Source organism: Pituophis catenifer, unplaced genomic scaffold, assembly GCF_029215685.1.
Source record: "Pituophis catenifer annectens isolate HBS135680 unplaced genomic scaffold, rPitCat1.0.hap2 SCAF_15, whole genome shotgun sequence".
In the NCBI taxonomy this organism is placed as follows: Eukaryota; Metazoa; Chordata; class Lepidosauria; order Squamata; family Colubridae; genus Pituophis; species Pituophis catenifer.
Window position 1 is genome coordinate 119,854 of NW_027256895.1, and position 27,498 is coordinate 147,351.

Sequence of the window (27,498 nt, forward strand, 5' to 3'; positions counted from 1 at the left end):
ATGGAACCACCTTCTCTTGCTGGGCTTATGGCCATCCCCAGTTCTTCTTCTCCCTGTCCACCCTCATTCTCCATCCCACCCAAGGGAGCCTATGCGCCCTGCACCGTACTGGAGGCTGGCTGGGCTGCTCGGGGAGGACTGGGGGATTGCCATCCATGGCCCTTCCTGGGGCATTTATGGAAGTCTGTGTCCCTGCAGCCGCAGCTGCCTGTGCGAGACATGAAATTGGAAAGTGCAGCTGACTCGCAGTTGGAGTTCGCCATTGCCACAGAAAGAGATTTTGAGGAGATCCTGGCCATCTCCAAGGGGATCTATGGAGGCCTCGACTACCTCCCAAGTCGCTACCATGCCTGGATCCATGAGCCGAATCGCACCGTTGTGCTGGCCAAGAAGAACGGCGTGGTGGTAAGGGCCCGTGCGAAGCTGGGATGGCTCGCTGGGATGCTCTTCCCCACCCCTTCCCCAGTGGAACTGAAGCCGGGCAGCAAGACCCTCTGCCACGGGCGGGGTTGGTGGGGGAGAGGCTAGTGGGGAGCAACATGGGTCACTGGAACAAAAGGACCTGGCCCCTTTCCAAAAGAGGAAATGGGGCCTTTAGCTGCCCAATTATTGTCTCTCCAAGGGGATGGTCCCGGGACCCCCAGCATTCCAAGCAGGTGCACTGCTACATCCTTCTGTTTTCAAGAGGGGTCGAGTTATAGCAGCATTGTGGGTTTGCCCATTACTCTTAAGAGGGGTTTACAGAATTCTTGGTGCACCTCCCTCATGGTGGAGAGTCCAGCCAAGCTTACAATGGCAACTGACAAATGGGAAATAGCCCCCAAGCAAAAGGAGAGACATGGACCTTGCCCATTCTTATGCACCTATATTGTGTCCAATTACTTTTGTCAGGTTGTGGAGGGAACAACCTGAATTTCACAAATAGTTTCTAAACATGCATTGTCCCAAAAGCATTTGGCTAGAGGCCAGATTGGGTTAGCCATGCAGTCCCTTTTTGTGTTCTTCAAAATGGAAGAAGACACTTGTGAAGCAGAAAATGCTTCCAAAGCATCTTTCACTTTGCTGAATAAGCCACACTTGAGACCCACCCCCACCGAAGCTTTGGGAAGGAATACTCAGGCCAAGGCAGGGACTCACCAGGCATTGCTTGGATGCCCCCCACTTTATAAGCTGGAGAAGAAGGACCCTCAAGATAAACCCCATCCGCTCTCCTTCAGAGCACACTGTAGTTTCATGTTCACTGGATTGTTCCTGTAGGTGTCAGGCGGGGCTCTGGTCCCCATCAAAGAACCTGGGGGGGGGCTTCCTTGGAGGAATGCAGAGGGGCTGGTAGAGTTTGGATCCTCAGTGGCCACATTTCATGTGGGGCTAGGACCCCTCCAGTGCTTGCTCCATCTATTGGACGCCTTGGAAGTTAACTCTTTGCTCCCCCCCCCAATCTGCCCCCAGATAGGGCTCCAGTCTGTCTACATCATTGATGCGGGTGAGACCGCCCTAGTGGAGGGACTGCGCGTGGCACCCTGGGAGCGTGGCAAAGGTGTGGCTGGGGTCTTGCAGCGATTCTGCTCTGCCATGGTGAAGGAGAAGCATCCAGAAGTCAAAGTGTCACGCCTGACCCGGGATGACAAGCTGGGCCCCAAAGACTTGAGGAAGTATCGCATCATTGCAAAACAGGTGAATGAACCCTGCTCTGGAACGACCTGTCTCTTCTGGGTGGGGGGCAGGACCAAGTATACTAAGGGGCTGTGTTCCTGGACTAGCTAGGCCTAGTCCAGGAACACAGGACTCGGACGGGAGAGAGGCCAATTGCCACATCCTGTTGGGCACGCAAACCTGAGCTGGGGCTCAAGATCTTGGGCAAGCCTGGCAAGCTAAGGCCAAGGACTTAGCCCTTCAGCCCCAGCCAGGGGCACTGCCAGAAGGCACAGGCCTCAGCCCACAGGATGCATACCCACACCTGCCGCCTGATGCTGCGGTTCCCTCAGCTCTTTGGGAAGGAGGTACTATGTTGGGCCCCAGATGAGGAGGAAACCCCTGGAGCAGAAGGACCTCTGCCCAAGGAGAGGTTGGCAGAATTACTGTGGATTATTCCCAGCATGGCTCCTTCTGGACCACAGATCCCGAAACAAGGGCAGCCATTCGGCATTGGGGGGCGGGGAAGGGAGGCCATCAGGTGGAGGGACAGCATCCGCTTTTGAAGGAGCAATGACAGTTCTGTTTCGACTTTCCTCAAAATGGGCACAATTTTCCTAAAATTCTTTTGGCAGCATCCCAGAAGTAGAGGATTCCTCCTGGAGTCCGAGGGAGGGGAGGTGCCCAGTTGCTCAGCCCAAGACCCTTCCCAGACACAGGAGGGGATGCCACAGCTGCTGGCCATGCCCACCTCCATGGCCGCCCAGCTCCTCAGTCACCCCTCCTGCCAGGAAGCCTCAGCAGCTCCTTCCTTGTGGCTCGGCCCATTTCTCGTTGCCCCCTTCTTTCCATTCCTCTTGGAAAAGGCCCCCAAGATCCACTTGGGGCCAATCCACTGGCTGCCTAGAAAGCCCTACCCGCCCTGTTGCCTTCCCTGCAGTCCTGGCTTCCAGGAAAAACCCCTCCCTCCTCCCCACACCCTGCCATTTCTAAGCCCTCCATGCCATATCTAAGCTGCCTGGAGGCACAGAAACAAATAGGGATCTGGCCAAACCAGAAGTGCCTGGAGAAAGGGGGTTCCCCCCTTGTGTCTGAACTAGATGGGACCCACTGCAGGCCCTCCTATGGCCAAAGGAAGCAGGGCCAGCCCCAGGGGTCTCCTCGGACAGGATGCCAGCAGGCAGAGAAGGGCCGCCTACCAGAGATGCCCCCCAGCAGTCAATGGCTCGGTTGCTGCCCTGCCAGGCTCTTCCCCCCCCTGAAAAACCCTCCTCCCCTTCCAGGGGATCCTTCTGGTGCGCTTCCAGGCCCAGGAGGTGCTCTCCCGCTTGGACGCTGCGATGCTGGCTCATGGGGGCTTCAGCCCCGAGCCTTCGGAGCTGCTCCTGGAGAACGAGGTGCCGGAGGTCGTTCTGAAGGAGGCTTTTCGGAGCGAAGTCCTGCCAAACCAGACCATCATCCAGGACTGGCAGCCCTTCAAGGCCACCCGGAGCAACCTTGGCCTCCTGCAGAAAAAGAGCCTCCGCTGGGTGGTCGACCAGAAGGCCCACCCGACTGTGGCCACCCTGAGCACCCAGCCCTTCTCCATCCCTCTGGGCAAAGACTGGCACTACCTGAACATCGATGCCTTTGGCCGCAATGGAGCCCACCTCAAGAGCCAGCTGATCCACCACCTGCGCCTCCAGGTGCCCACCGTGCGGGGCGGCGTCATGTGCCAGCTGTTCCTGGAGCCCCAGCTGTGGCTGGAGATGGCCACCTTCTGCCAGGAGACCCTGGGCCTGGAGCTGGCAAAGGACTACACTGAGCAGTACCTGCTGGAGGCCGACATCTGAAGGGCAGAGCCCCCCCTCCCTTCCCAAGGCCACTTTGTCCACCACAGGTCTCCCCTGCCTTTCCGACAAGCCCAATCTGTCCTCTCAGGTGGGCCACACAGGCCATCCCGGCAGAGGAGAGGCAGTCCCAGGAAGGGGACTCCCCCCCATTGGCTCTGGTGCAAGGGCCTATAGCCACAGCCCTTTCCTAGGGAGCAGCCCGTGGGAAGGGGAGGACGGGTGGCCTCTCCAGAGGGCTGGGACCCAAATTGTGTGCTGGGCACTAAAGCCCCATCAGCCTAGATGTTCTCTCTCTCTCTTTCTCTCTCTCTCTTCCTCTCTCCCTCCCTCCCTCCCTTCCTCTGCTCAGTGCTGTGGAGAGGCTTCCCACCTGACTACCCTGGCTGTTGGCCATATCCTATTCATATTTATTACATTTATACCCCACCACTGCCCCACAGGACCCTTGGCATCTTGACAGGAGTTCAAACACGGTGAAAATATTAGTCCAGTTAAAACCGTTCGACACCCAAGTGTACCTCTGTCCTCCACACTCCAGGAGGCGCTGAAGCCAGAGCTCCCAATCCAGTGGGAGGCCATTCTGCAGGGCCAGTGCGGAAAAGCAGTGACTTTGCACCCCACCCACACACACCCACACACATACACTCCGTGCTCCTCCAAGTGTGGAAGACAGCTGCTCTTCCAGCGAGACTGAACAGAAGGGCTGATTCTAGGGGATGAAGGCACTTCAGAAGGCATCTGAAAGGGCTGAGCCCCCAGAGCTGCCCCTGGGAGCCAAGACCATGGGTGTTAAGGTGGCCCCATCAGTCAGCGCTAGATAATCGGCAGCCCTTGTGGGGCCAGCTGAGGTTCCTGCCCTACACTTAATGGCAGACCCTTCAACAGTCCTGGGAGCCAAGAGTACCTGTGGCTAACCCTCTTGCCCCACAGGGGCCCACAGCTGGGCATTGGTCAAGCTTTTCACCTATGGTTCACAGTAGGAGGACTTCAGTCGTGGGTTCTCCATCAAGAGCTGCTCCTGGGGCCCCCCAGGCATCCCGATGGACAAACCGCAGCTCCTCCTTGCTCCAGTTCTCTCCCAACCAGACTCTGGAATGGGCCCCACCAGTGCAGGCTGAGGCAGAGCTGGGGATACCCTCAGCACACTGATGGTGTTGAACCCCAAGTTACCCTAATACTCCCTCACTCAGTGGCTTCATACAGAGGTCAAACAGGTTTTAAGTTACCCCCCCTCCTGTCACCCTGATGGGACCAGCCTTTGAGTGAGGCACCTCCAATCCTGACCAGGTCCCTAATGATGCCATATGGATGGCACTGGAAGCCATCCTGAGAGGCCTGAAAGGAGCCAGACTGGGGCATTCTTCCCAGATTCCAAGAAGGGATCTTACCTAGAAGTTCAAACAAAGCTGTTTTCATCCCACGTCCAGGTCTGAATCCTGACAAGGTTCCAGACCTTCCGCTTCGTCTGAAGACGGTGGTTTGCCACCAAATCAACAACCTAGTAAGAAAGAGCAGCTGAGGGGCAGCTGCTCAGCACCAGTGGATGCAGGGAGATGGAGGAGCTCCCCCACAGGCTCCTTCAGGATCACCAGAAATGGCTCTTCTGCCAAGAGACATGGACCGCCTCCCAGACGGAGGGAAGGAAGCCACAAGGGCCCCAGCTGCAAGGCAGAGAGGGCCTCTGAGAGAGTGCCCTGTCCCCTTCCTGAGAGGGAACCAGCCAGAAGAATCCCTGATTGTTGGCGAGTCAAGTGGAGTTAAGACATGGGTGAAAGTGAGTGACATTGCTGGCCCAGCATTGTGTCACAGCGCCAACAAGAAGCCCTTGCAATAGAATTAGCCACCCTAAGAAAGGCCACTGGAGTGGACAGCAGCCCACAGAGGCAATGGACCAGGAGGAAAAGTGCTTGGCTTCTCTTACCGCCACCCAGCAGGGCTGAAACTGGGCACACACCTGGCTCAGTCCATTCCTCTCTTGCCCTTCTGTTCTAGGAGTGGCATCTGCGCCTTCTTTTCCGGAGACCCTGCAGAGACCAAGGAGATGCCCAGGGTTGACCAGGGACCATTCAGGATCAGTTATGCCAAGGGCCCAAGGCTTTGCTTGTGGCCAGTGGTGGACAAGGCCCTTGATGGTCTTCCCTGCCAGGTGATTGAAAAAGTCCTACGCGCCCCTCAGAGGCCATCCTGAGCCATCTGGGGCTCACCACCCAAATGGTGAAACTGTGCAGAGGTGGATAGCCTCAGGGAATAGTCTGGCCTTGAGAAAGGGGTGATGGACCCCCTCCTTGTCCAGATCACTATTGCTCCAAAATGAAAGGGGGTGATGGGTGTCAGGACTGAGATTACCTGAGAGAAGCCATGAACTCCTGGGCTCTAGTAGATCCAAACCAACCTGTCCCCAAAACCAAAGGCCGGGTCCTCAACTGCCAGGTTCGTCCCTAGGTACAGGGGACTAGGAAGGCATCCAGGTGGTACCATGGCCCAATCTAACACAAAGTCACACACACACACACACGTCATCCCTTTGATCTGGGTTACATACAAGGCCCAGATACATCAGCCTTACCTCTATCTTCAGCCTTGAAAGGACAGCATCCCCACCTTTGGAGCACGCCCCAAGGCCAGCTGTTTGTCCACCACAGTGGGCAGCAGAGCAGCAATCTGGGTCCAAGGCTACATCCAGGTTGAGGGTGCAACCCCAAGGGACACAGCTGCTTCTGCTGCCCCCCAAGGGACACAGCTGCTTCTGCTGCCCTCCCTGGCAACAGCCACATGGCTGCGGTGAGGGAGCCTGGCAACGGGGCTGACGTAGTCGGTGCTCCTGGCAACAGTCAATGTGGCCATATGAGGAGGGAGGGAGGGAGGGAGAGAGAGGGGGGGTAGCACAAGGTCGCCACGTCCTATTGCTGGGCCTCCTGCCCAGTTTTCTCAAGCCTCACGTTCAAAGTGAGCCTTGTGCAGCATTAGGAGAAGCCTCTAAATGCAAATTCTTTTGCTCCCACCTGGGCCTTGCCGCTCCCTGCCTCAGCCTGCCCCCCCACCCCCAGCAGCCTTCTTCCTATCCTTGCCCCTTATTTTGATCCCTGGGGATGTGGAGGGGGCATTGGCATGCCCCTCTCTCATAACTGACCAGCCCCCCTGTTCATTCTTTGGAGAGCAAGCCAGAGGCCATTTAGAAGGGAGGGGGGGAGCTGTCTGCGAATTCAGTTTCCCTTCAAGCACAGCTGCAGCCTCTCTGTCTAATTCTCTGGGGTGGCATATTTGGGGCCTGTCCCATAGGGCCAGTTCTCTTCCAGAGATGGGGTGGGGCAGCCAGGTTGCAGAGCTAGAAGTTCGGCTGGGGACAAAAAGGAAGCAGACTCGGGGTGCCTGTGAACTAGATTTGCAGACCTTTTGGGGCCTGCTTGTCCTTCGGCTTTCCTTAGGACAGAAAATGGGACAAAAGGGGGGATGTCCTACAGTGGCCGGAAGCTCCACCCCCAAATGCCTCATCAGCATGAAAGGGTTGTGGCCTCTTTGATAAACAGCCAGTAACTTTTGAGGGATTGTGTAGAAAAGGCATAAGAAACACCTGAACAAATTAAAGGCATAAGAAAAAAGGGAAATATAGCTCAGTCTAGTTGAGATGGTTCTTTCCTCAAGGACCCTGCTGGTTTCTGCCAGATCCACACTCCAATTTGTAATTTCTGTCCTGTTCTTGAAACTTCCTTTTGAGGCGCTTCCCCGCCTGCTGCAGCTTCCCTCTTCTTCTTCTCTGGCTGGTTGCTTTGGGATCCTCTCGGCTTCCTTTCGATCTCACCGGAGGGATTCCCTACCCTACCCTACCCACCCTGCTTCTCCTGATGCACCCTAACAATAGTGGGCAGAAGCAAGCTTTTAAATTTATATAAATTTAAAATTATTATTATTATTATTATTATTATTATTATTATTATTCACCAGGATTTACATTTATTTATTAGTAGCCTGCCTATATTATTTTTTATAAATAGCCCAGAGTAGAAAACAAACATAGTACTCCTTCCTCCTCCTCCTTTTTCCCCACAGCAACAACGACCCTGTGAAGTGGATTGGATTGAAAGAAAGGGACTGCTACCCTTAAATTTTTTCCCTTTGACATCTTTAGTGAGCATTCTGCCAAAGTCAACTAGTACTCTTTGTGCTAGTTTTTCATTTATGTATGATTCACAATTATTTATTCAGTTTGAATACAACTGCCTTGGTCTTTGATAGACTGACATCCTCCTCACATTTTTCAATGTAACCAGCATGGCAGATCATTCAGGTTCTCTGCCCACAACACATTAACATCTGGAGCAGAACATCTGCCTCAGAATTAAGGGATGTCCTTTCTGGGGGAGTTTCAAGGGAGGCTGGGGTGGCCTCTGTTCCTGCCTGGCAAGGAACTGGGCTGGGTGACCCACAGTCCACCGGTTCCAATCTGCCCTTTTGTGGCTCCACGCCCTGCATACAATGCTTCCAGCACACCTGCATCCCCAATTGACGTACCCCAAACCTCTCCACAGCGACTCCTTCTACAGAGATCACAAATGTATGATGTTAAGAAGAAAAATAATCTCTCCTTGGCTTTAATTGTCTGCCCGTTCTCAAAACATTCGCTTAGTGAACTGCTTATTCTCAGACATGCTCCGTCAGTTCCAAAAATGCTGTTTCCTTTGCGTTCACTGTTGTTACCTTTTGCTTTTGGTAAAAGAACAAGAAATGTCCTGTACAATCATGCAGCCATAAGCAACCCACCTCCTGATTTTAACATTTATTTCTCCAGTTACACCACAGGCTTAACCATTCTCAATATTCTCACAGTATTTAGGTTTTCGTTTTCATTATTCCTTTTCTGGAAGCTAACATTAATAATATTAAAAATACTGAATGCCAGCTGTTTGTTTGTTTGTTTGAGTAACATTAATCCACTCTTTCCTTTGCTAACCTCTGAAATACTCCTTCCAATGTACTCCCTTACTTTAGTTGTATTCCAAATTTCATCACCTTGATTTTCATTCAGTTTTGTAGGTTACTTATTCAGTCTCCTGCACTCACTTCCAAATAGGTGCAACTTTTATTCCTGACCGCCTCCACTTTTTCTGCCTCAGAGGTTCCTTGCTGTTTCTGGCGGCCTCCACTGCCCCCTCTCCATGTGGGGGCGGCCATTCTCTCATCCTTGCTTTCTGTAGCAACCCTTTTGGTCGGGGAATTTTTGCTCATCCTCAGTCTTCTTGCAGCCCCCATTGGCATCCAACTCCATGCTCTTCTGGGCCTTTTCATTCTTCCCCTTACATTTCAAACTTCTTCTATTGTTGCCATGTGCTGTGTCCCAATGTTAAACCGAGGGTAACAAGCGGCGATACACACCATTCCGTGACCAAGAGAGGCCCATCCTGAACTGAGGAATTTAGCCTGCCAAGATGAGACCCAACTGAGGGAGAGTTTCCCAAATTCCTCGAAGCATTGGCCAAGCTCCTCCCTTTATTAGTAATGTTGGCAAAAAAATTGGAAGCCAGGCAGTTTAAATGCTCCCCTCTAAGAATGTTGTCCCCCTCATTTTGCCCCCATGGCAGTTTTTGAAGAGGAAATGGGGAAGCTAGCACTGAACATACTTTTGGTCTCTTCCCAGATAAACCCCAAAGCAACATGACCCCAAAGTGAAGATGGGGCTGAGGGGCCTCTGAGCTCCAGTCATCCTGAAAGAAAATACCTGCTTTTTCTGCAGGAGCCCCACCCTCCTCCTCCTCCCCCCTTTCTCCCCATAGCAGCCTGGTGAGAAACTGAGGGAGGGCCAGCCAAGCCCTCCAGCCTCTCCCCAATCACCTTCCAGGGCTTGGAGAAGATGCACTAACCTGTCATCCCAACCAGAAAGCATTTTAAAATGCCAATTGTGTTTGAAATAACTGGCCAAAAAAACTGAGGATTGAGTCAGGATAAGATACTGTAAGGCCATAAGTGGAACTCTTTAATGGCCTCTTTGTTTTTCTCTCAGTCAATCAATCATGCCACCCCAACTCAGATCCTCCTTTTTATACCCATGAGATGCCACCCTACTCCGTCAGTCTCTCTGCTCATGGATGTTCTAGTTTGCATAATTCTGTACAGACGGCTGCATCCCTCTGGTGCTCGCTCGGATGGCTTTTGCTGCCTCTGGCACCATAATAAATGCTTCACAGGAATTGTGTGCTGATCCCCATTTCAAAGAAACTCTTGAGGAAATTGCGGAGAGTAATGCCATGCTGCAGGCAACCTTTTGTTTCACAAGCAGGCAGCCAGCAGCTATGCTGTATAAATGCTGCCTAGCATCACGGTGGCTGCCAGCTCTCTGTTTCTGCCCCTTCAGGGACTCAGGGGATAGCAAAGATAGGCTTCATTGAAACCAGCTGAACTTTCTCATCTGGCTGCCTTGGCTGGGCCAAACAGAGCCCCCTTTTTTATGGTCACAGAACATTTGGCTCCCTGACCGAAAACAGAGATTGCAGACATTCCACCCCTTCATCACTGCACCCCAAATTCTCCCAGGCTTATGTGGGAAGCTGCAGAACCTGAAAGCCTGAACCTTTGTTCAAGATTTATTTATTTTATTTATTTCCAAAAATTTATATGCCGCTCTTCTCCCTAAGGACTCAGGGAGGCGAACACAGGTTAAAACATACAATAATAAAAGATAACGTAATTAAAACCCAGTTAAAACAACAACAATAAAATAATAAAACCCAAGGATCAGGGTCAACCCATTTGTTGAAACAGCCAACTCTTTAAGTCCCGACGGAAGGAACGGAGGTCAGGCGCCATCCGAAGCTCAGTGGGTAACTCATTCAAGAGGACAGGAGCACCTACAGAGAACACTCTACCCCTGGACGTCGCCAGCTGACATTGTCTGGCCGACGGTACCCTGAGGAGGGCAGCCCTGTGTGAGCGGACAGGACGGTGGGAGGCGGGTAGGAGATGGTCCTGCAAATACCCCGGACCTAAGCCATGTAGGGCTTTATAGGTAAGTACCAGCACCTTGAAGCGGATCCGGAGGACCACTGGTAACTGGTACAGCTCGTGTAGGAGAGATGTTACATAGGAGTAATGGGGAGCTCCCATAACCACCCGCGCGGCCGCATTCTGGACCAGCTGGAGCCTCCGGGTGCACCTCAAGGGCAGCCCCATGTAGAGGGAGTTGCAGTAATCCAAGGGAGAAGTAACCAGGGCATGAGTGACTGTGCGAAGGGCATCTTGGTCTAAGAAAAGGCGCAACTAGCGCAAGATGCCTTCACTGGGGGGCTTCAGCAGACAAGGCCCTGCTGCAGGCCCTGGGAGCAAGGCTGGGATCTCCCCCCATCATCACCTTTGTGCTTCATGGGCTGAGCGTGTTGCTCCTAGGCAAGCCAAGGGAGAAGGAGCCACCTCCTTTGCTCAAAGAGGGGGGGGGGGTGTCTCCCCTGCTGTTCCCAGAATTCTCGCTGGCAGTGCAGCTCTCTGTCCCGGCTTCTTCCCCTGGGTTTCTCTTTGGGAAGAAGGCAGGGAGGACATTAAATGCCGCAAGGGAACAGCTCAGGTGATCTTGTGAGACAGGCAGCGGCCATAAGGGCAGTCCTGCCCTGGCAGGATTGGGACCAACCCCTTGACTGGCTGCCAGAGCTTGCCTCCCTGCTCCCTGCCCCGTTTGAGGCTGTGGGAGGGGCTCAGCTCAGTTATTCCACATTGAGTAAAATCTCTAACAGCACTCGTTGCCCCCTCCTCAGAAGTAATGATGAAAAGACATGGTGTCAGGCTGATGCAGCAGTGTAGCTCCTGAGCTCCAGAACCTTCCAGGAGGAACTTTTGAGAAGTTGGACAGAAACTCTCACCAGAGGACAGCAGGAGACCAAACTTTGTGGCTTCCCTTTAAAATGACATGAATTTGGGGCAGGGGGAGGGGTGGGCTCAGGCGTTTGTTCTTAGGCCTTCCTTGCATTAGCTCCCCCACCACAAAGTTCTCTCCAGACTGTGGAGAATGCAGGGCCTGTGATTGAAGTGTGTGAACCTCCCTCCTTAGTGCTCAGCCTTGGAGGAGGAGGAGGCCCCTGCAGAAGCTCCTGGCTCAACCCCGATCCCCAAGCCTCTCCCTCCCCTGATAAATGCCTCCTGGAACCTCCATAAAGATTGTCAACAGGGTGGGGAAGTGGGAGGGAGAAAGGCTGTTTGGGGCAAGAAGGGCTGGGATGAACTCCATCCCCCCCCCATTTGAAGGAATTGTGAGGGATGCAATTGGGAGGGGATTCTGCCCAGTCAGGGTGGAAGGGCTTACTTACCAAGAGGGGGGATAGACACACAGCTGTTTCCATAAGGGGGAATTCAAGGCAAATAAAGAGAAGCTCTTCCTTACCCTGCACCACCTGTAACCATGGAACTGGCTGTCTGGTGGCCTGGATGGCCTTTAAGACAACTCGCTCAGAACGACAAGTGCTCGCTCGCTCTTCCTCGCTCCCTCCACCTGTTTCCCGAGCTGGGAAATTGTATTAAGAACGGAGCTGATTTCCCGGTGCTCTCAATGCTAATGCGGTTGTAAAACAGGCTGCTACTTACGTGTGGCAGTGATGCCTTACTTTTCCTGATATGACTGAAGATGTTGGGGAATTGGGGAAAGGGAGGGGGAGGCAGAATAAGCTCGTATGCCTAACCCCTCAAAAGACAGAGAACACAAAACTAGATTCCCACTGCCAAGTCAGGCAACGGACCGACCTAGGATCGAAACTGGTCCAGTTTAACCAATGTACGAGTAGATCCCTTAACTGATCTGGCTGTACGTGTTTTGGAAACCCCAAAGGATCATGTTCAGACGAAGGAATGGACGTCGCCCCGTAGTGACCCCCTCATCTGACAAAGCCCTGGCAGAATCTTTCGGATCCACCCGCTCAATGATTCCTTTTGAAGAAGACGCGTTGCGGACTTGCCCCTCTGCCCACCGCCCCACAGTTGCTTGGCTGTATCTCTATGCTGGACGCTCCTTTAAAGCCCCTCTCCGCTGGTCTGTTGCACTAAATTTAGCACGGCGGGTCTTCGCCGCGCTCTGCGAGCTCCGTGACTCATTCTCTGCAGCCGTTTACTGCGTCAGCGGATCCGGGAGGAGGAGGGGGAGGAGGAGGCGACCACGGATGCGATGACCGGCGGCGGAGAGGGGGCGGCCACCAGCTACAACGCAGCCACACACCGGGATGGGTGGGGCGGAAAAGGGCCAGACCCGCCCTGTGACCTCCAGAGCAAAAAGCAGAGAGGCGGCCCTCCTTCACTGTCCCCCCACCTCCCTCCAAGCCCCAGCGCGTCCTTTCTGGCAGAGGCGACATTTCCGTTCATTTCTGGGCTCAGGACTGACGGACGGGGGTGGGGGGGTGGGTGGGCTGCCCGTACGGGGAGGATCATGATCTTCCAAGGCAGCGGAGGGGTGGAGAAGCGAAGGCATCACTTTGGCACCTGCTTCGGCCTTTTGAGCGCTCTTCGAAACTTTGGATCCTCTTTGCCCGCTTCTCAGAGACGACTCCCCTCCTGGCGCGCGCTCTCCAAGGGGGCAGGCGCCCAAGACTGTACCGGAAAAACATCTTCTCCTTTACGAACCTTCATTATCCGTGACTCATCCCGTTTCCTCTTCCAGCCGCCGCCCCCACCCAGTACCTGCAGTGAGCTGGAAACGCGTTGCGGGGGGAGGGCGCCCCATACTTGCTCTTGGGATTGGAGCCGCTCGCCCCCCTTGCAGTGGGTTTTGTTTCCCCCTCCCGCCCCGAGTGGCGGGAGGACAGGCGGCGGATAACAGCTGAGGCGCACAAGGCGGGGTGGGGGTTTATGATTCACCGCTTCCTAGAGGAGGAAAACAAGAGCTGCCTGGTGCAATGGGGGGTGGGGCGGGTTTGAGCCAACTTTTCCCTCTCACTTCATCCGGTCTAAATGTCACCTTTATATACCACTATTACCTGCTCGCCGCTTTCTTTCCTCTCTAATATTTTCGGCTTCGCAGCACTTGGCCTCTCTTGGCCGACCCTGGGAAGCTACATAGGTAGGAGCGGCTTAGTTAGCGTTAAATGGAAAGGCAGCGAAGAGCCCGGGGAAGAGCAGAGCAAGGCTTCCAGGCGATGGCAGAGAAAATGAGCGGCTATTTCCACAAGCCGAGGGAAACCTGGCCCCCTCCTTGCCTAGAGGAATTCCCTACGGCTCTCTTTGGGTTGCACCGTTTCCCGAGGTTGGCGGTTGTGGCTCCTTGGAATATTGGAGCCATGAACAAAAGCGAAACCGCTTCGCAGAAGCTAAGGGAGGCGGGTGGCTCCCCAAGAAAAGGCCAGGGCAGGGGAAAGCGCTCTCCGACCCCGGCTCTTGAGGGCTCTGCCCGCCGGCGAAGAGCAAAGCCGGGCCTTCCTTGGCCGGAGGGATGGGAGCTCTCCGAGGTGCTGAAAAGAGGAGCGGCTGCGTGTTCCAGCCGCCAAGCCGGGCGCCCTTCTGCAGGCTCAGATTGTAGGTTTCTGGAAGTTCCCGAACCCCGGGAATGACCCCAGAGAGAGCGTCACCGCGCTAAGGGAAGGAGTGGGGTGGTGGTTCCTGTCAGCTGGGCACTGGGTCCGAATCAGTCCCCGACCGTTCTTTTCGCGCAGAAAGCAGAAGAACCGTTTAACCAAGGATGGGTATTAAAACGGCTATGGGCGCCCAGGAGACTTTGCTACCCCTTGAAAACACAAGAGCCATTTTAGGACTGGGAAGCTCTTGATGAGATCCAGCGCCTCACCGGCAATATTATTCTCTATGTTGTAAGGCACCCCATTCTGAGCATGCACTAGCTCCTCCTCTGACATGAAAATTGTCCCCGTGGCCCCGTTGTGAGATCCTGAGCTTGGCAGGGAGAGTGCTGGCAACATCAGATACCAGGGTGGAGTGGTGTTGAACTGCTAGCAGGCCTGGCTGTGAGTTGTGCGTGAGATAGAGCCCTGATGGAGCACACTCTCCACAGTTGCCAAAATCAACGGGACACCTGTGGTCACTTTCCCACACATCCCCCCCCCTTCAGTCTCACCATCCTGTCAGTCCAGACGGCTGAGAGCAGCAAGCAGGCACAAACAGGGTGAGGGGTCTTTTGCTAGGGGCGGATGTTGGGCCAGGGGCTCTCCTCCACTGCCTCTCCCACTTCTTCTGCACTCTTGTTGGTGATTAAAAGCAGGGCAGAAACCTACTGGCTGAATAAGTGCCAGGCACATGAAGGCCTGAGGAGTCCTGGAGCCCAGCTGGGGTCTTTGTTTATTTATTCAATTTCTATAGCCACCCATCTCAATCAGTGACTCTGGGCAGCTGATAATTTAAGAAATATATTACAATTAAAACACTAAAACGTTTTAAAACAATAAAAAAAAACAATGGAAACACCCCCCAAAATGATAACTAAGCAGCCAATGTACTTGGCCAGTTAGAAATAAAGGAAACCGGGCCTTTGACACATCCAGCAGGGCAGGCTCAGGCTTTAGGGCCTTATGAAAGGCTAACAGGGTTGGGGCAGAAAACCGAGTTGGAAGGGACCTTGGAGGTCTTCTAGTCCAGCCCCCTGCTCAGGCAGGAAACCCTCCCCCATTTTTAATCTCCAAAGGGAGGATGTTCCACAGAGCAGGGACCACTGCAGAGAAAGCCCATCTTACAGAAGCCTACAGCTAACAGGGTGACCTCAGGATCAAGTCGCACCTCCCTCTCCTTTATTTCCAGTGGTTCTCAATTCCCTTCACTTTATCAAAGAGCCTTCCCTCGCCCATCTTCTGATTTTAGTGGCCATTCATCAACCCCCCCCCGCAGGCTGCCTTGTGACATGCTACCCCTGGCCCTGAGATAACCAGGAAGAAGAGGCCAATTCCCTGCTTACACCTACAAGCAGGCATACCCAGAAAGGCAGCCTCTGGAGACCAGAGCATTGGTTCTCCTGCCTGCTTTCCCCAGGAAGAAAACTTATGGTTGCAGCCAGCCTGAGCTTGGACATCTGCCCTGGCTTCCCTGCTCCCCCCCCCCATGCTACACAGCCACTCCTAAGAAGAAAGACTGATTGCTACTTTGTCATCTCCCCAGTTGCTTGGCTCCTCCACAGTCTCCTTGTGAGTCACACCTCCCCCGTACAGTAGCACTGCTCAGGCCCACCAGCAGCAACAGTCATCTGGTGCCCAGGCTGGAAGGGGGGTGGGGCGAGCATCAGCCCTCTTGAAACAGGCAAGCCCAGTAAGGCTCCAGCTGCTGAAGGACAGGGGGCTATCAGCACAAATTTCTGCCTACTCCTTCAGCAATTAGGAATGCTCATATCAAGGATGTCATTAGTCAGAGGCCTCCAGATGTCCTCCAGGGACATTAGATTACTTCCCTTAGCCAGAGATGGGGAGATGGGCCAGGGATCTGGAGGGGCCAAGTAACTGTAGCCCTTCCTTGCCAGCTCCCAGCAGCTCCAGGATTTGGGGCACAAGAACTGCTGTGGGTCAGGAGCCTGGTCCACATGGATGCAGGTCTCACAGGATGATAACTTCAGAAGGGCCCAGAAAGCCCCACAGGCCAAACCCTGCTCTGTTCAGGTTCTGACAGATGCTGGGGATGGGCCATATCTTATCCCAATCCCAAACTCCTGTCTTCCTTCAGGGACACCCAATACAAAGGCCCCCTCAGGCAGCTCCATTTAGCCTATGGGGATGGTTGAAAGAAGCCCTCCACAAATCCTTCTCAGCCCTATTTATTGAGAGTTACTGGATGGAAATGAGGCTGGGCCCCTTCTCAGCTGGTCTTGTGGACCACACCCCAGCCAGGCCCAGTAAGTGGAGTATACCCAACCCCAAAGCCAGATGGGCATGGAGGAAGATAGGTGGAAGGAAGGGGGACAAATGGATGTGAAAAGTACCGGGGGGGGGGGCAGATGAAAGCAGGGAGCAGGGAAGGGGTCTTTGGCACAGGAGGGAAAGGAGGCCTTCAAGCTGGCAGGTTGGTTTTGGAAGCAGGAGTGATGCCAAGAGCCAGAAGGCAGTTCTGGCCGCAGCAGCAGAGAGAATGGGGCCCATGTCTAATGGAAGTGGCAAGTCCTGGGCAATGCTCAGCTGCCCAGTCTCTTTCTTGGGCCTGTTTTAAAAGAGGAAGGGAATGGGGGGTGGGGAGAGAATTGCACACAGCTTCATGCAGTTGCTTCACAATCCCACCCCACCCTGCTTAAGACTGGTGGGGGGGGAAGGCCACTCTTGTTCCACACCTGGGAAAATGTTCTGTTTGAAGCTGCAGGTCCACCGTGACCAGCAATGCCGAAGCCTTCCTGATTGTCTCCCCATATCCATGGTGGTGATCGAGGGCCATTAGGCAATATGGTGAGCAGAAAGCCACAAGTCATCAAGGACTGCCAATCATGTCCACCACCCACCCACCCACCCACCCACATCTGCCCACCCCAGTGAATTCCCAGCCTTCTCCCACACTCCTTTCTTAGTCAGGGCTGGGGTCTCACTCCACATTGGGGTTGGTGGGTTTCTCGAGTGCAACAGAAAAGCTCCTGGTTTATGCCAGGCAGGAGTCCAGCCCTTTTGATTCATTCACACAATCAGTGCCTTCTGCTGCAGGAGTGACTCACTCTCCAGGCATCAATCTAAACTCTGACAGGCCGGAAATCCGGCATCAGCCCCGGGAGGGAGCAGCTCATTCACTTGGGGAAGGATGGGGAAATGGCCACCAGGAGGAATTTTTTTCCCTGTGTGGCACTTACAGGGGACTGAGGCACAGAGCTGAAGCAGGTCCCCCATCCTTTTAGTCTGCATCTCCCATGCATATTGACTGCTGGCAGAGAGGGGTGGGTGAGGAAGAAGAGGGAGGATTACTGCCCCCACAGAGCTGCCACCATGGAGGGTGTGGCCGGACACACAAAAGACCCGAGTTGGCCAAAAGAGCTGCCTTGAGGGAGGAGCCATGCTTGCCTTAGATCTCAGGACTCCTTCAGTGGCTTGAAGGTTTTGGCCCCCCTGCCTGCTTCCTTCGCTTCCCACAAGTAGCACGACCTTCCTGTTGGTGTTCCTTCTTGGCTGGGAACTTTTTCTTGCTGCTGGATGCTCTTTTGACATCCAGATGTAGCAAAAGAAGCGTTTACCTCTAGAAGAGTGGCAGAGTTGAGGTAGGGAAGAGTCCTCTGGTGGGCCCTGCAGTGTGTGCAAGTTCAGGATCGCCCAGCAGAAACCGTTCAGAAGTTCTTGCAGCAGAATCCTGGGATGTTTTCTGCTGATGCTCCAGGGATCCCTCCCTGCCATAGGGAGAGAGGGACAAAGGAAAGCAGCACTGTGGGGCATCGGAGAGCCGGAACGGGCTCTTCAACTGAAAGCCTCCTTTTCAGCCCCTCTCCTTCTTTGTGGCCACTATCAATTTGCCCTTTCTGTTGGGATGTTTTCTCTACGGTTGATTCAGTGGATCCACCTTCCTGTCACTTACATCGTGGCTCTGTTCTGCATTCTGGAGTTATCAGAATTAGTCTTCTTTTTTCTCTAGGTGACATTCTTTCAGTGCTTGAAGCCTGTTATCATATCTCCCCTTAGTCATTTTTCCTCAAGGCTAAAACTTTTCCATTCCTTCCATCTTCCTGCCCAAGATCTTGTTTCTAGCCCCCTGAAACCACCACCTCTTCCTCCTCCTCCTCCTCCTCCTCCTCCTCCTCCTCCTCCTCCTCCTCCTCCTCCTCCTCCTCCTCGAAGCTGTTACAGTTGGTCAGAATTCCTCTTAAAGGTTGGGGTCTCCTTGAAGCCTGGACTTGTCGGCTGGAAATATACAGTGCTGTGTGGCCAAAGGAAGGGGGAGAGTCGTGATTGAATTTCTCTCCTGGACTTTCTAAAGGCATGAGGTTCAAAGCCGTCCTCCAGCTGGGAAGGGCTTCTGTCCGCATAACCTTCAGCCAGCTTGTCCTCTGGCTGCAGGGCACCCAGCTGGGAAGATTGGGCTACATGAGCGGGACTTTTCCTGTAGAAGGGGGTTGTATCTGCAGGTGGTTGGAAACACTGGTTTCCTAATCCCAACTGGCCATATGGCGTTTCCTTTTCAGACCATAGAAGACCATGGCTCTTTGGAGGATTCCTTCACCTCCAGTGCTGCAGAGAGAGCCTTCCTCCCTCGAAAGGTGCATCCAATAAGCCTTTTGTATTCCATGTCCAGCCTCAGTCACGGAAGCTCCTGGCATATCCACAGATAGCTGGCAGGAGCTGACGTTGCTCCAAGTGGAACATGCCAGATCCATGAGAAAGGAACACAACCCATCGTGGCTCCCCCCCCCCCACTCCCGCAAGCACACCCTATACTGATAACTGAGGGGGAGAAGCGGGAAAGAGCCCGGCCGGGTGTTTGCTTTGAGCACAGTCTGGGATTTGCTAACCCCTCCACCGTAGTTCAAATGCAGAAAGAAGCGCAGCTTTCTTCACCCCCAAGGACACGCAAGAGGGAGGGGAGAGCCGGCAGGACTGCAGGGGGAGGGGAGGTGACTCACCCTCTCCTGAAACCTCGCAAAGGCCTCCCTGTACGGATCCAAAAGGAGTCACGCCTGAGAGGGCAGGGCAGAGAGAACGGGCAGGAAGAAGTGAAGCGAGCGAGACACGGAGCTGAAGGTAAGCACGGGTGAGCCGGAGGGTTCTGCGGCGGCAGGTAGGCGCGTCAAGGCAAGGCAGAAGGCTCTGCTCGGGCGCTGGCAAAAGGCGCACCGAGGACTGCTGCGCCGAGATTAAAGACCCACCGCGCCGATATTATCCCCTGCGCGCTCCGGTGGCCACCCGATACCGCGCTAGGCACGCGGAACACGGAGTGCACGCAGAGGTATCTCAGCGCGCGTCCCCCAGTTCCGCCCCGCCCGCGCATGACCGCCGATGATTCCCCCCAGGCCGCCGTCAGCTTTCTGAGAAGGCAGTCTTCAAACCGCCGACGGGATTCGGAAAGAAACCACGGCTCCGTTTCTTGGCTCGGCGATGGGGAAGCCCCTGTAAAGATCTGGAAAGAGATTCCTCGGGCCTCCCCGGGTCTGTGCCCCTCCCACCCTTTCCTCCGAGTGTCTCATTCATTCACCAAATCCACGCCTCGCCTTTCCCGCGGCTTTCTCCTTCTCTGCTGCTCCCATTCCAGTTCTTCATTCATCCACTCCGCTCTCATTCATTCAGCCACAGGCAGCCATTCACCCGTTCACTCGAAAGGCTTATTTCCATTTCGCGCAGGCGCGGAACTCCTCTCCAATCCTGCTCAAATTTTATGAATGAACATTGACGTCAATACAGCCCCCCACGTGGGCTGGGCTGGAAGTACAAAAGCAGCAGCCCAGCCCCGCCGCTGTTCAAGGTGCTGAAAGGCTATCCGGCAGAGAGCGACGCCCGAGAAAGACAAGCGGCGGCGGCGGCGAACGGGCGGACCGGTGAAAGGGTGGAGTCCCCGGCGGCGCAGCTACACCCGAGCCGTTAACGCGCTCCTCCCTCCCGGACCACAGAGAAACGTCGGTGAGCGCTGGTGGGTGGGCGGGAGTACCCTCTCCCAAGAAGAGGGGGAGGACGACAACCGCCTCCCCCCCCCCGACCTCGCCCATCCACGGGTGGGGGAATTTGCTGGGAACGAGAGGCGAGCGAGCCACGCGATCTGGTGTCAGGAGAAAGCCGGTCGGCGAGGGCTCCCCGTCGAAGGGGAGCCTTGGGTGGGAGAGCCCGGACTGCTGGCGACGAAGCCAGATCGCCGAGCCTTCAGGAGGTGGACACGGCCGGGGCAAGGGAAAAACTTGCGTCACTCCGGAATTCAAGCGGGAGGGATACAAATGTATAAACCTGGCTGACTCGGGCTCACAGGAGAAGGGGGAAGGCGGACCCCATGGAAGATCTGGCTCCTTGTTGTTTTGTGAAAAGCAGGAAGGAGGAGTGGCGAAGCAAAGGGGTCGCCTCCCAGAGGGTCTCCAAGGAGAATGGGGAGGCGTCGCTTGGTGTAAACACTGCGGAAATCGCCAAGGCTGTTCAAAAAAGATCTCAGTGAGGCTGAATCCGATCGGCATGAAAGAATCTGGGGCGCGGCTGAGAGGTCGAGAGGCCGAAGTCGATCCTAGAGGCGGACGGGCAAAAGGAAGCAGGACCTCAGAAGGGATCTGAAGGGGAGGGAATGGAGGCTGCGCTTCCCCAGCACTCCCTGCCAGCAGGGGCGGTGGGTGGGTGGGTGGGTGACTGCAGAGCGGTCTGCTGCTGCTCTGCTGAGGGGAGGCTGATCCTTTCCCCCCCTCCAGAGGACCATCTGCACCAGTAACTGGGTGGGGGGTGGCTGGATGGCTAGGGAGGTGATAATTGGGCCAAGGGAAGCAGGAGCTGCTCCTTCCAAAATCACGGAAAGGGGCAGAGACAGAAGCATCACATGTCGAGTCCATCTCACACACACACACACCGGAACCAGGTGAGGCACAGGAGAAGCCCATTCTAGAAAAGAGGATTTCGTTCTATGTGGGGGAGGCAAGTCCACTCCCAGAGGATTGGGCCGGGTGAGTGACTGGGACGGGTTGGCAAGAAGCAACAAGAACAGTAATTCATTTCAAATGAGGAGTTCCCCCCCCCCCTCCCTGCCAACATGCTCTGTGGAGAAGAAGGCAGGAGGTGCGAGTGCAGACTCCCGGTGGGTGGGGGAGGTATCATCTTCCTTGGAGCAATGCCTCTCCATGGCGCAGGGAAGGTGAAGACTGGCTCTCTCCAGCTGCAGCTGTTCTAGGATCGTTCTTGAGGATCCACTCAGAGACCACCTGCCCCAGCCATGCCATGGGCAGCCCTTGCCAGTGTGCCCACCGGTGCACACTTGCCAGTGCACCTTCGGACAAAAGGGGCCCAGAGAGTGTGCTGGTCAGCATGCCCATCTGCAGGGAGTGGATCCACCCACCCTTAGTCACTTTGTGACCCATGTGCCGTGCAGATGGCATCCCACCTTAATTGTGCAGCTGGCAAAAATTTCTCCAGCCAACCATACCAAACAGCTAATGGGAGGGGGGCAATTTCATCTCACCTCTGACAGGAGTAAAGAGCCCAGCCAGCTCTTTCTGTCAACAGCTCTGGAGGCCATACATGTTTTTATTGCTCCTGGGACACTCGAGCTCTGACCTTGCCCCCTTGTCTGTCTCTCCCCCCTCCCCCCACAGATCATCCAGTGGTGCATCAGAATGCTTTGGCCCCAGCGTCTCCACAGAGGGACATGGATCCTTCTTCTCTGCCTCTTGGTGCAGTGCCATCACAAGCTGGCTGCTCCCCTTCCTCATGGGTTAGAGGGCCAGTTGGGTGAAGCTCCAGAAGAGTCCAACAAAGAGTGGGCAGAGATGGGCCCAGACGTTGGGAAGCAGAAGGGCATCAGAGAGGAACTCTTCCAAGATATGGATCCCAAGGCCCTTGCTGCCGTCCTCCTGCAAGCACTTCAGATTGCACCCCAGGACTCCAAGGAGACATCCCTAAGCCCCAAGCCCGGTGCCAATGAGGAACGAGTCCAGAGTGAGGCCAGGAGCTCTGATGTACAGCCAGAGAGCCTGACAGGTTGGCCATCCAACAAGGACAGAGACCAACCACCACAAGGGAAGGAGGCCGAGGAAAGGATCTTTGACCAGCCGGAGATGGAGAACCTGAAGTCCATGTTGAAGGAGCTGCAACACTACAGCCCCACCGACAAGCGAGAGGAACCTTCCTACAGGCATCAAATGCCCCCTACCGAGTCTCCCCAAGGACCCCACCCCGATGACATGCTCAAGGAACTGGAAGAGTACCAGCAACTCAAGTTCAACATTAAGCGCAAGGCACCCCCCGCCCAGGAGTCCTGGACCGGAGCCCGGAAGCTGAGGCAGCAGCAGCATCTGGAGCACCAGCTCTTGCAGCGCCGCTATGAGGAGCTGGCCGAGAGCCGGAGGCAGGCAGAGGAGGCCCGCCGGGCTGCCGCCGAGGAAGAGCGTCTGGCAGACATGGCCTCTGACCTGCTCCTTCAGTACTTGCTGAAGGATGGCGAAGAAGATGATGGCGACGAAGGGCAGCGAGGGGCCGCTGCCCAGGAGGAGTCCAAAGAAGAAGGAAGCAAGGTGGCCTCCCTCCTCTTTGGAGATGGGGAAGACAACGTGGCTGAAGACAAGCGGTCCAACGAGACCCCGGAGGTGGTGGAGGAGGAGGAGGAGGAGGAGGAGGAGATCGACCCAAACACCATTGACCGTCTGATTGAGCTGTCCAGCAAGCTGCACTTGCCTGCTGATGATGTCATTGATATAATTAACCACGTGGAGAAAAAGGAGGAGCCTGAGCCCAGCAGCAAGGGCAAGTTGTTTGTGGCTCCATCCCACCTCAAACCCAAGAAGGCCCCTTCTCACCCCAGTGCCCGCCAAGAGGCCCGCCCCATCCCCAAGGCCTCCCACCCCATAGCCTTTCAGCCATACCACCACCTCCCCAAGCAGGAGGAGGCTGCCTGGAACGAAGTCTTGAAAGGGAATGAATTCCCCGTCCCCAAGCGGTACCAGGCCAAGGACAGAAGCACCAAGCTCTCCAACCACATCGACCCCCGGACTTTCCAAACTCCAGTCTACCACCACTATCACCCCCTGCCGGGCCCCATGGTGCCACGGGATGGCTATTTTGACATCCAAGCCCATGATGAGGACCTGGAGAACTACCTGGAGAACCTGCTGATGAAGCACCCCAAAGTTTTCTAGTGAAGGTGGCGGCAGCCGCTTCTCCTCCCACCCTTTCCCCACCCAAAGAAACTTGGCCACTCAGTGTTTCTGACATAAATCTGGGTTCTTGCATGATTCAGGAGAACCAAATCTCCCCACCTGGTGAAAGGTCCCAAGATTCGGTGCCTGGGGGCAGCCAGCCGCCCTCCCTTTTCATCTGATTTCAGACAGCCGCCCTCCACTGGGGAAAAGGGGAATTTCCTTTTCCCGACATCCAGTCTAAAGGAGCCTCTCTGAGCAACTTGGGACCCCATTCCCACAGACCCTTTAAGACCCCCGAAGGAACTGCAGCAAGAGACCTTCGCAAGAGCAGAACAGGACAAGCCACAAGCGCTTTCTTCCCAGGGTAGCACTTCAGGTGAAAATGCCGGTTGCATCGTGACTCCTTGGAAGCTCTTGGTTACCGCTCCCACCCTGTTTGGCAGAACTCCGAGAAGCCCACATTTCATAGCATTTGCAGAAAGAAGTTGCAGAAAAGAATTAGGGGAGAGTTGGGTGTGGCAACAAAGACCCACCTCCTAAATAATCCCTATTCACTTGCCCTCCCCTGTCTCAAGTCAGACTCCTTTGCTTCCCCCACCCCACCCCACCCCCCTGGAAAACAAGCCAGTCTGAACTACAAGATAGTCCAGGATGGCTTGGAGCTGATGCTGAACTGTGGAATGAAGCATTGATCAACTCCAGTTAGCTCTAGACGGTAACTTTGAGGGACGGGGTTCTATTCCGTCTTCAAGAGATAAGGAGAGAGCAGCCGGTTAGGTCAAATTCTGGTCCACAGTCTTCCCCAAAATATAATTATTGGACTTGGGGTGCAGGGGTTCTGATGGAACAACTTGCCACCCAAGAACTCAGTATCTGCTTCCTCCTCCTCCCTTTCTTTCCATTCAGAATCCAATGTCCAATTCTCAGAGTCAGTCTGCAGTTTTCTTGGCAAGATTTTTTAGAAGTGGATTGCCATTTCCTCCTTCCTAGGGCTGCAAGAAAGTGACTGGCCCAAGGTCACCCAAGCAGTCTTGTGCCTAAGGCAGGACTAGAATTCACCATCTCCTGGTATCTAGCCTGATGCCTTAACCATACACCAAACTGGTTTCTCTAATCTGCTTTTTGTCACAGCCTAATCAGTGAGGAGAAGCGAATTCCCGCCAGTCTCATGCTGCAGACTTTCCATATTGGCTACAGGGACGTTCAAAACAACCCAAAAACTAGAAAGAGCTAGCTGGGGCCCTTTTCCCTCAAACACTCCCAGGTGATGAGAGAGTGCCTTAGGAGCACAGCCCAAGCCTGCTAACCCAAGTCCTTGGGGTGGTTTATACTTTCTCTCCTAATGCACATCGGCTTTTTTCCCAGTTAGAAGAGAAAGGAAACTCAATTTTTTCCAAACTGGTTGAGGGGCAGGAAATAAGGCTGGGTAAAGATGGCCTCCGTGGCATCTGCTGATTCGGTCTGCATGTCATTACCTTCTGTGGATTAGAGGCCCAAGACGAGGCTTCCTTGGAGATTGCGCCTCCAATTCTGCCCTTGAATCAGGCCGGCCACTTATTAGAGGGGATCTGCCTCCCATCGTGGTGATGGAAAAGAGCCTGTGCCATAACTGGGATGGCAGCTCGGGGGAGGGGGGAGGGGCGGGTGATCCGTTTTCCTTTTGGCTGCCACCTGGCCCAGTTGCTCACAGGGACGCCCCCTGGCAATCTGGGACAGAGATGCCAGGCTGTCGTCACCGGCTCCTGGGCAGGTGGTTGACACGGAGGAGTCACGCGAGCACCACGCTGGTATGCTGCACCCAGAGCCAAGGGACCCTCCAAGGGGTGGGGAGGTTGGGCTTCAGCATGTTTCAGTAGACCTGCTTGTGAACATTCATGACCATCCAAAGCTGCCTGCCGGAGGGATCTACCTGGGTGAGCACCGGAGGCTGACGAGGCTGTGGCGAAGGTGGCACTTTGCACGCGTGTAAGAATTTTCCACTGACATCAGTCTTAGAGTGTGCAAGTTTCTTCAATTTGTGATGTCTAGTCCTGTACAAACAAGCAGAAGAAGTTGTTTTGATGTCTGGTCCATTTTGTTGTACTTGAAATAAAACACATTTGCCCTGTTGTAAATAGCATGTCGAATTACTAGTTTTGCTAAGAAATAAAAGCAACTATTTTATTATGAGTTACTCTCATTATTTGCAAATTGGTGGGCTATAGGCCAGATGGGCCTCTGCCTCCAATACAGGATCCGGAAAACTTCAAATCCTCACCAGAACTAGCTCAGGGAAGTGCTGCAACGTAGTAGTTTCCCAAAGTAGCTTCTGAGCATGTGCAGAGTGGCAAGTGTCAGCCCACTCTCACCTGGCCAACAGCCCCTGAAATCCAAGCAGGGCGGAGAAGCTGGCCTTGGGGCCCAGGACACTTTCCAGAGAAAGTCCTCCACTGCTCTCCACAGCGGTTCCTGGAAGCGGCACCAGCCACGAAGCCTCGCTTGCCACATCGAGAGGCGAGAGAGGCCAGCAGCTGTCCTGGGAAGGGGCTTCCAGTTTGCCCTGCTGCCCAGGATCTCACTCGGGAGTGGAGGCAGCTCTGCCAGGAAGAAAGCCAGGAAGAAAGCAACCTGGTGAGGGGCTCAGTGGGGAGAGAGACCCTAGCATAGGGACTTGGACCAGTGGGAGGGAACCTCAGGAGGGGCCTTACTGGGAGGGCCATGAAAGAGGGATGCGCAGAGAGATGGCCATGTGACCGCTCACGGGCTCAGCCTCAGCAGCTGCTAAGCAGCCCCCCTCAAAATGGCTGGAGGAAGGTTGGCAGCCAAGAGGCCGGTTCAGCTGCCCCTGGCCAGCTCAGGAGTCGCTCCCATGTAACCCCCCTCTTGCGCGAGCTGCACTGGCTCCCGGTGGTCTTCTGGGACCTGGCTATCTACAAGACCGCATTCTGCCACCGATTGCCTCCCACCGACCGGTATGCTCACACAGAGAGGGACTCCTCAGGATGCCGTCAGCCAAACAATGTAGACTGGCGACCCCCAGGGGGAGAGCCTTCTCGGTGGGGGCCCCTGCCCTCTGGAATGAATTACCCCTGGACATACGAAGGATCCCCGACCTCCGTGGCTTCCGTCGTGCAGTGAAGACTCTGTTATTCCAGCAAGCCGCTCTGATGGGATAAATGATTTTAATCTGGTTTTAATGGGGTTTTAAAATGAGAGTTTTAAATTTGGCCTATGATTTAATTATTTTAATCTGCTTTTAAATTCTATTTTGTACATTGTTTTATGATGGCTGTTCACCGCCCTGAGTCCTTCGGGAGAAGGGCGGTATATAAATTAAATTAAATAAATAAATAAATAATAAAATCTTGGGAGACCAGCTTTTGGACCGCTGGCTGGCTCTTCCACAGGCTTCTAGGTACCCCTCTCCCCCGGTCTAGTAGAGAGGCTGTGTTCCGGGGGATCCTCCGTGAAACACCAGGAGCCCTGCCTTCGCGGGGAGGGGGGGGCAGAGCAGCATTCCTGGAGGTCTGGACGATTCCAGCCCTTCAGCCTTCCCTAAGGTTAGGCTAGCCTGACCGCAGAGGTCTGTTTTTGTAATCAGGATGGCGAGTTACCTTTTTCTTTCTAAAATGTGGGGTTTTAATCTTCATATCCTGCCAAGTCAGCTGTGGTACGGGCACCATGTAAGTTGGAGAGAGATGACGATGTTCCACTAAGGAACTCTGAAATACTCTAGTAGTAACTGCCACGCCTGTTTTCTCCGTGTGTTTCTCAGGTACTCTGGGAAGTAACCATCACATCAAGCGGCAAGATGGTGGCTTTCAGCACCGCACGGCACCCGTTAAGGCGAGGGAGGGCAAGAGGGACCGCAGGACCTGTTTGAAGGGGAGTCCTCTCCTCAGGCCGACCCAGCCCTCACGCCCCTGACGGCTGGAAGCAGGAGGCCACTAGGCGAGGACCTGCAGAGTTCCCCCCTTCTCGGTCTGCCTCTCGGCTGACTAAGGGATGAAAACCACATTGGGCCACCTGTGGGGAGAGGAAAGGGCTTAAAGTGCCCAAGGGCAGCTTCTCCTGGGCTGGAGGAGCCAAGCAGCTCTGGCATCCAAGCCCGAAGCCTCACCACCCTCCCTGCAACTCCAGCCTTCCGCTCTGCCATCTCCCTTGCCCGCAACACCCCTCCAGCTCCCCAAGTGCCCTGATGCGAGGCAAGATGCCACTTGGCAAGAGGAATCAAGCTGCCAGGCCGTCGGGGCTTGCTTGGCCCCAGTCCTCCCCCCTCCCCACTTGGAAGGGCCAGCAGCAGGGGTGCCCTGGCTGACCCTCGCCTCCCCACTGGCCCCCCCACATTCCATCCCCACACATCAAGAATGGAGCGTGTGCAGCACCTGCATCTTT

At 54.7% G+C, this 27,498-nt stretch overlaps 2 protein-coding genes across 2 annotated transcripts; both read left to right on the forward strand.

The window, feature by feature from the left end:
- NAT16 (N-acetyltransferase 16 (putative)) lies at nucleotides 1-3,464 on the forward strand. The gene is made up of 3 exons (XM_070954701.1): nucleotides 1-405; nucleotides 1,450-1,674; nucleotides 2,916-3,464. The coding sequence occupies exons 1-3, from the start codon at nucleotides 1-3 to the stop codon at nucleotides 3,462-3,464; spliced, it is 1,179 nt and encodes a 392-aa protein (XP_070810802.1).
- Nucleotides 3,465-21,603: 18,139 nt separating this feature from the next.
- Nucleotides 21,604-23,121, forward strand: VGF (VGF nerve growth factor inducible). Its single transcript, XM_070954683.1, has one exon. The coding sequence runs from the start codon at nucleotides 21,604-21,606 to the stop codon at nucleotides 23,119-23,121; it is 1,518 nt and encodes a 505-aa protein (XP_070810784.1).
- The last annotated feature ends 4,377 nt before the right edge of the window (nucleotides 23,122-27,498 follow it).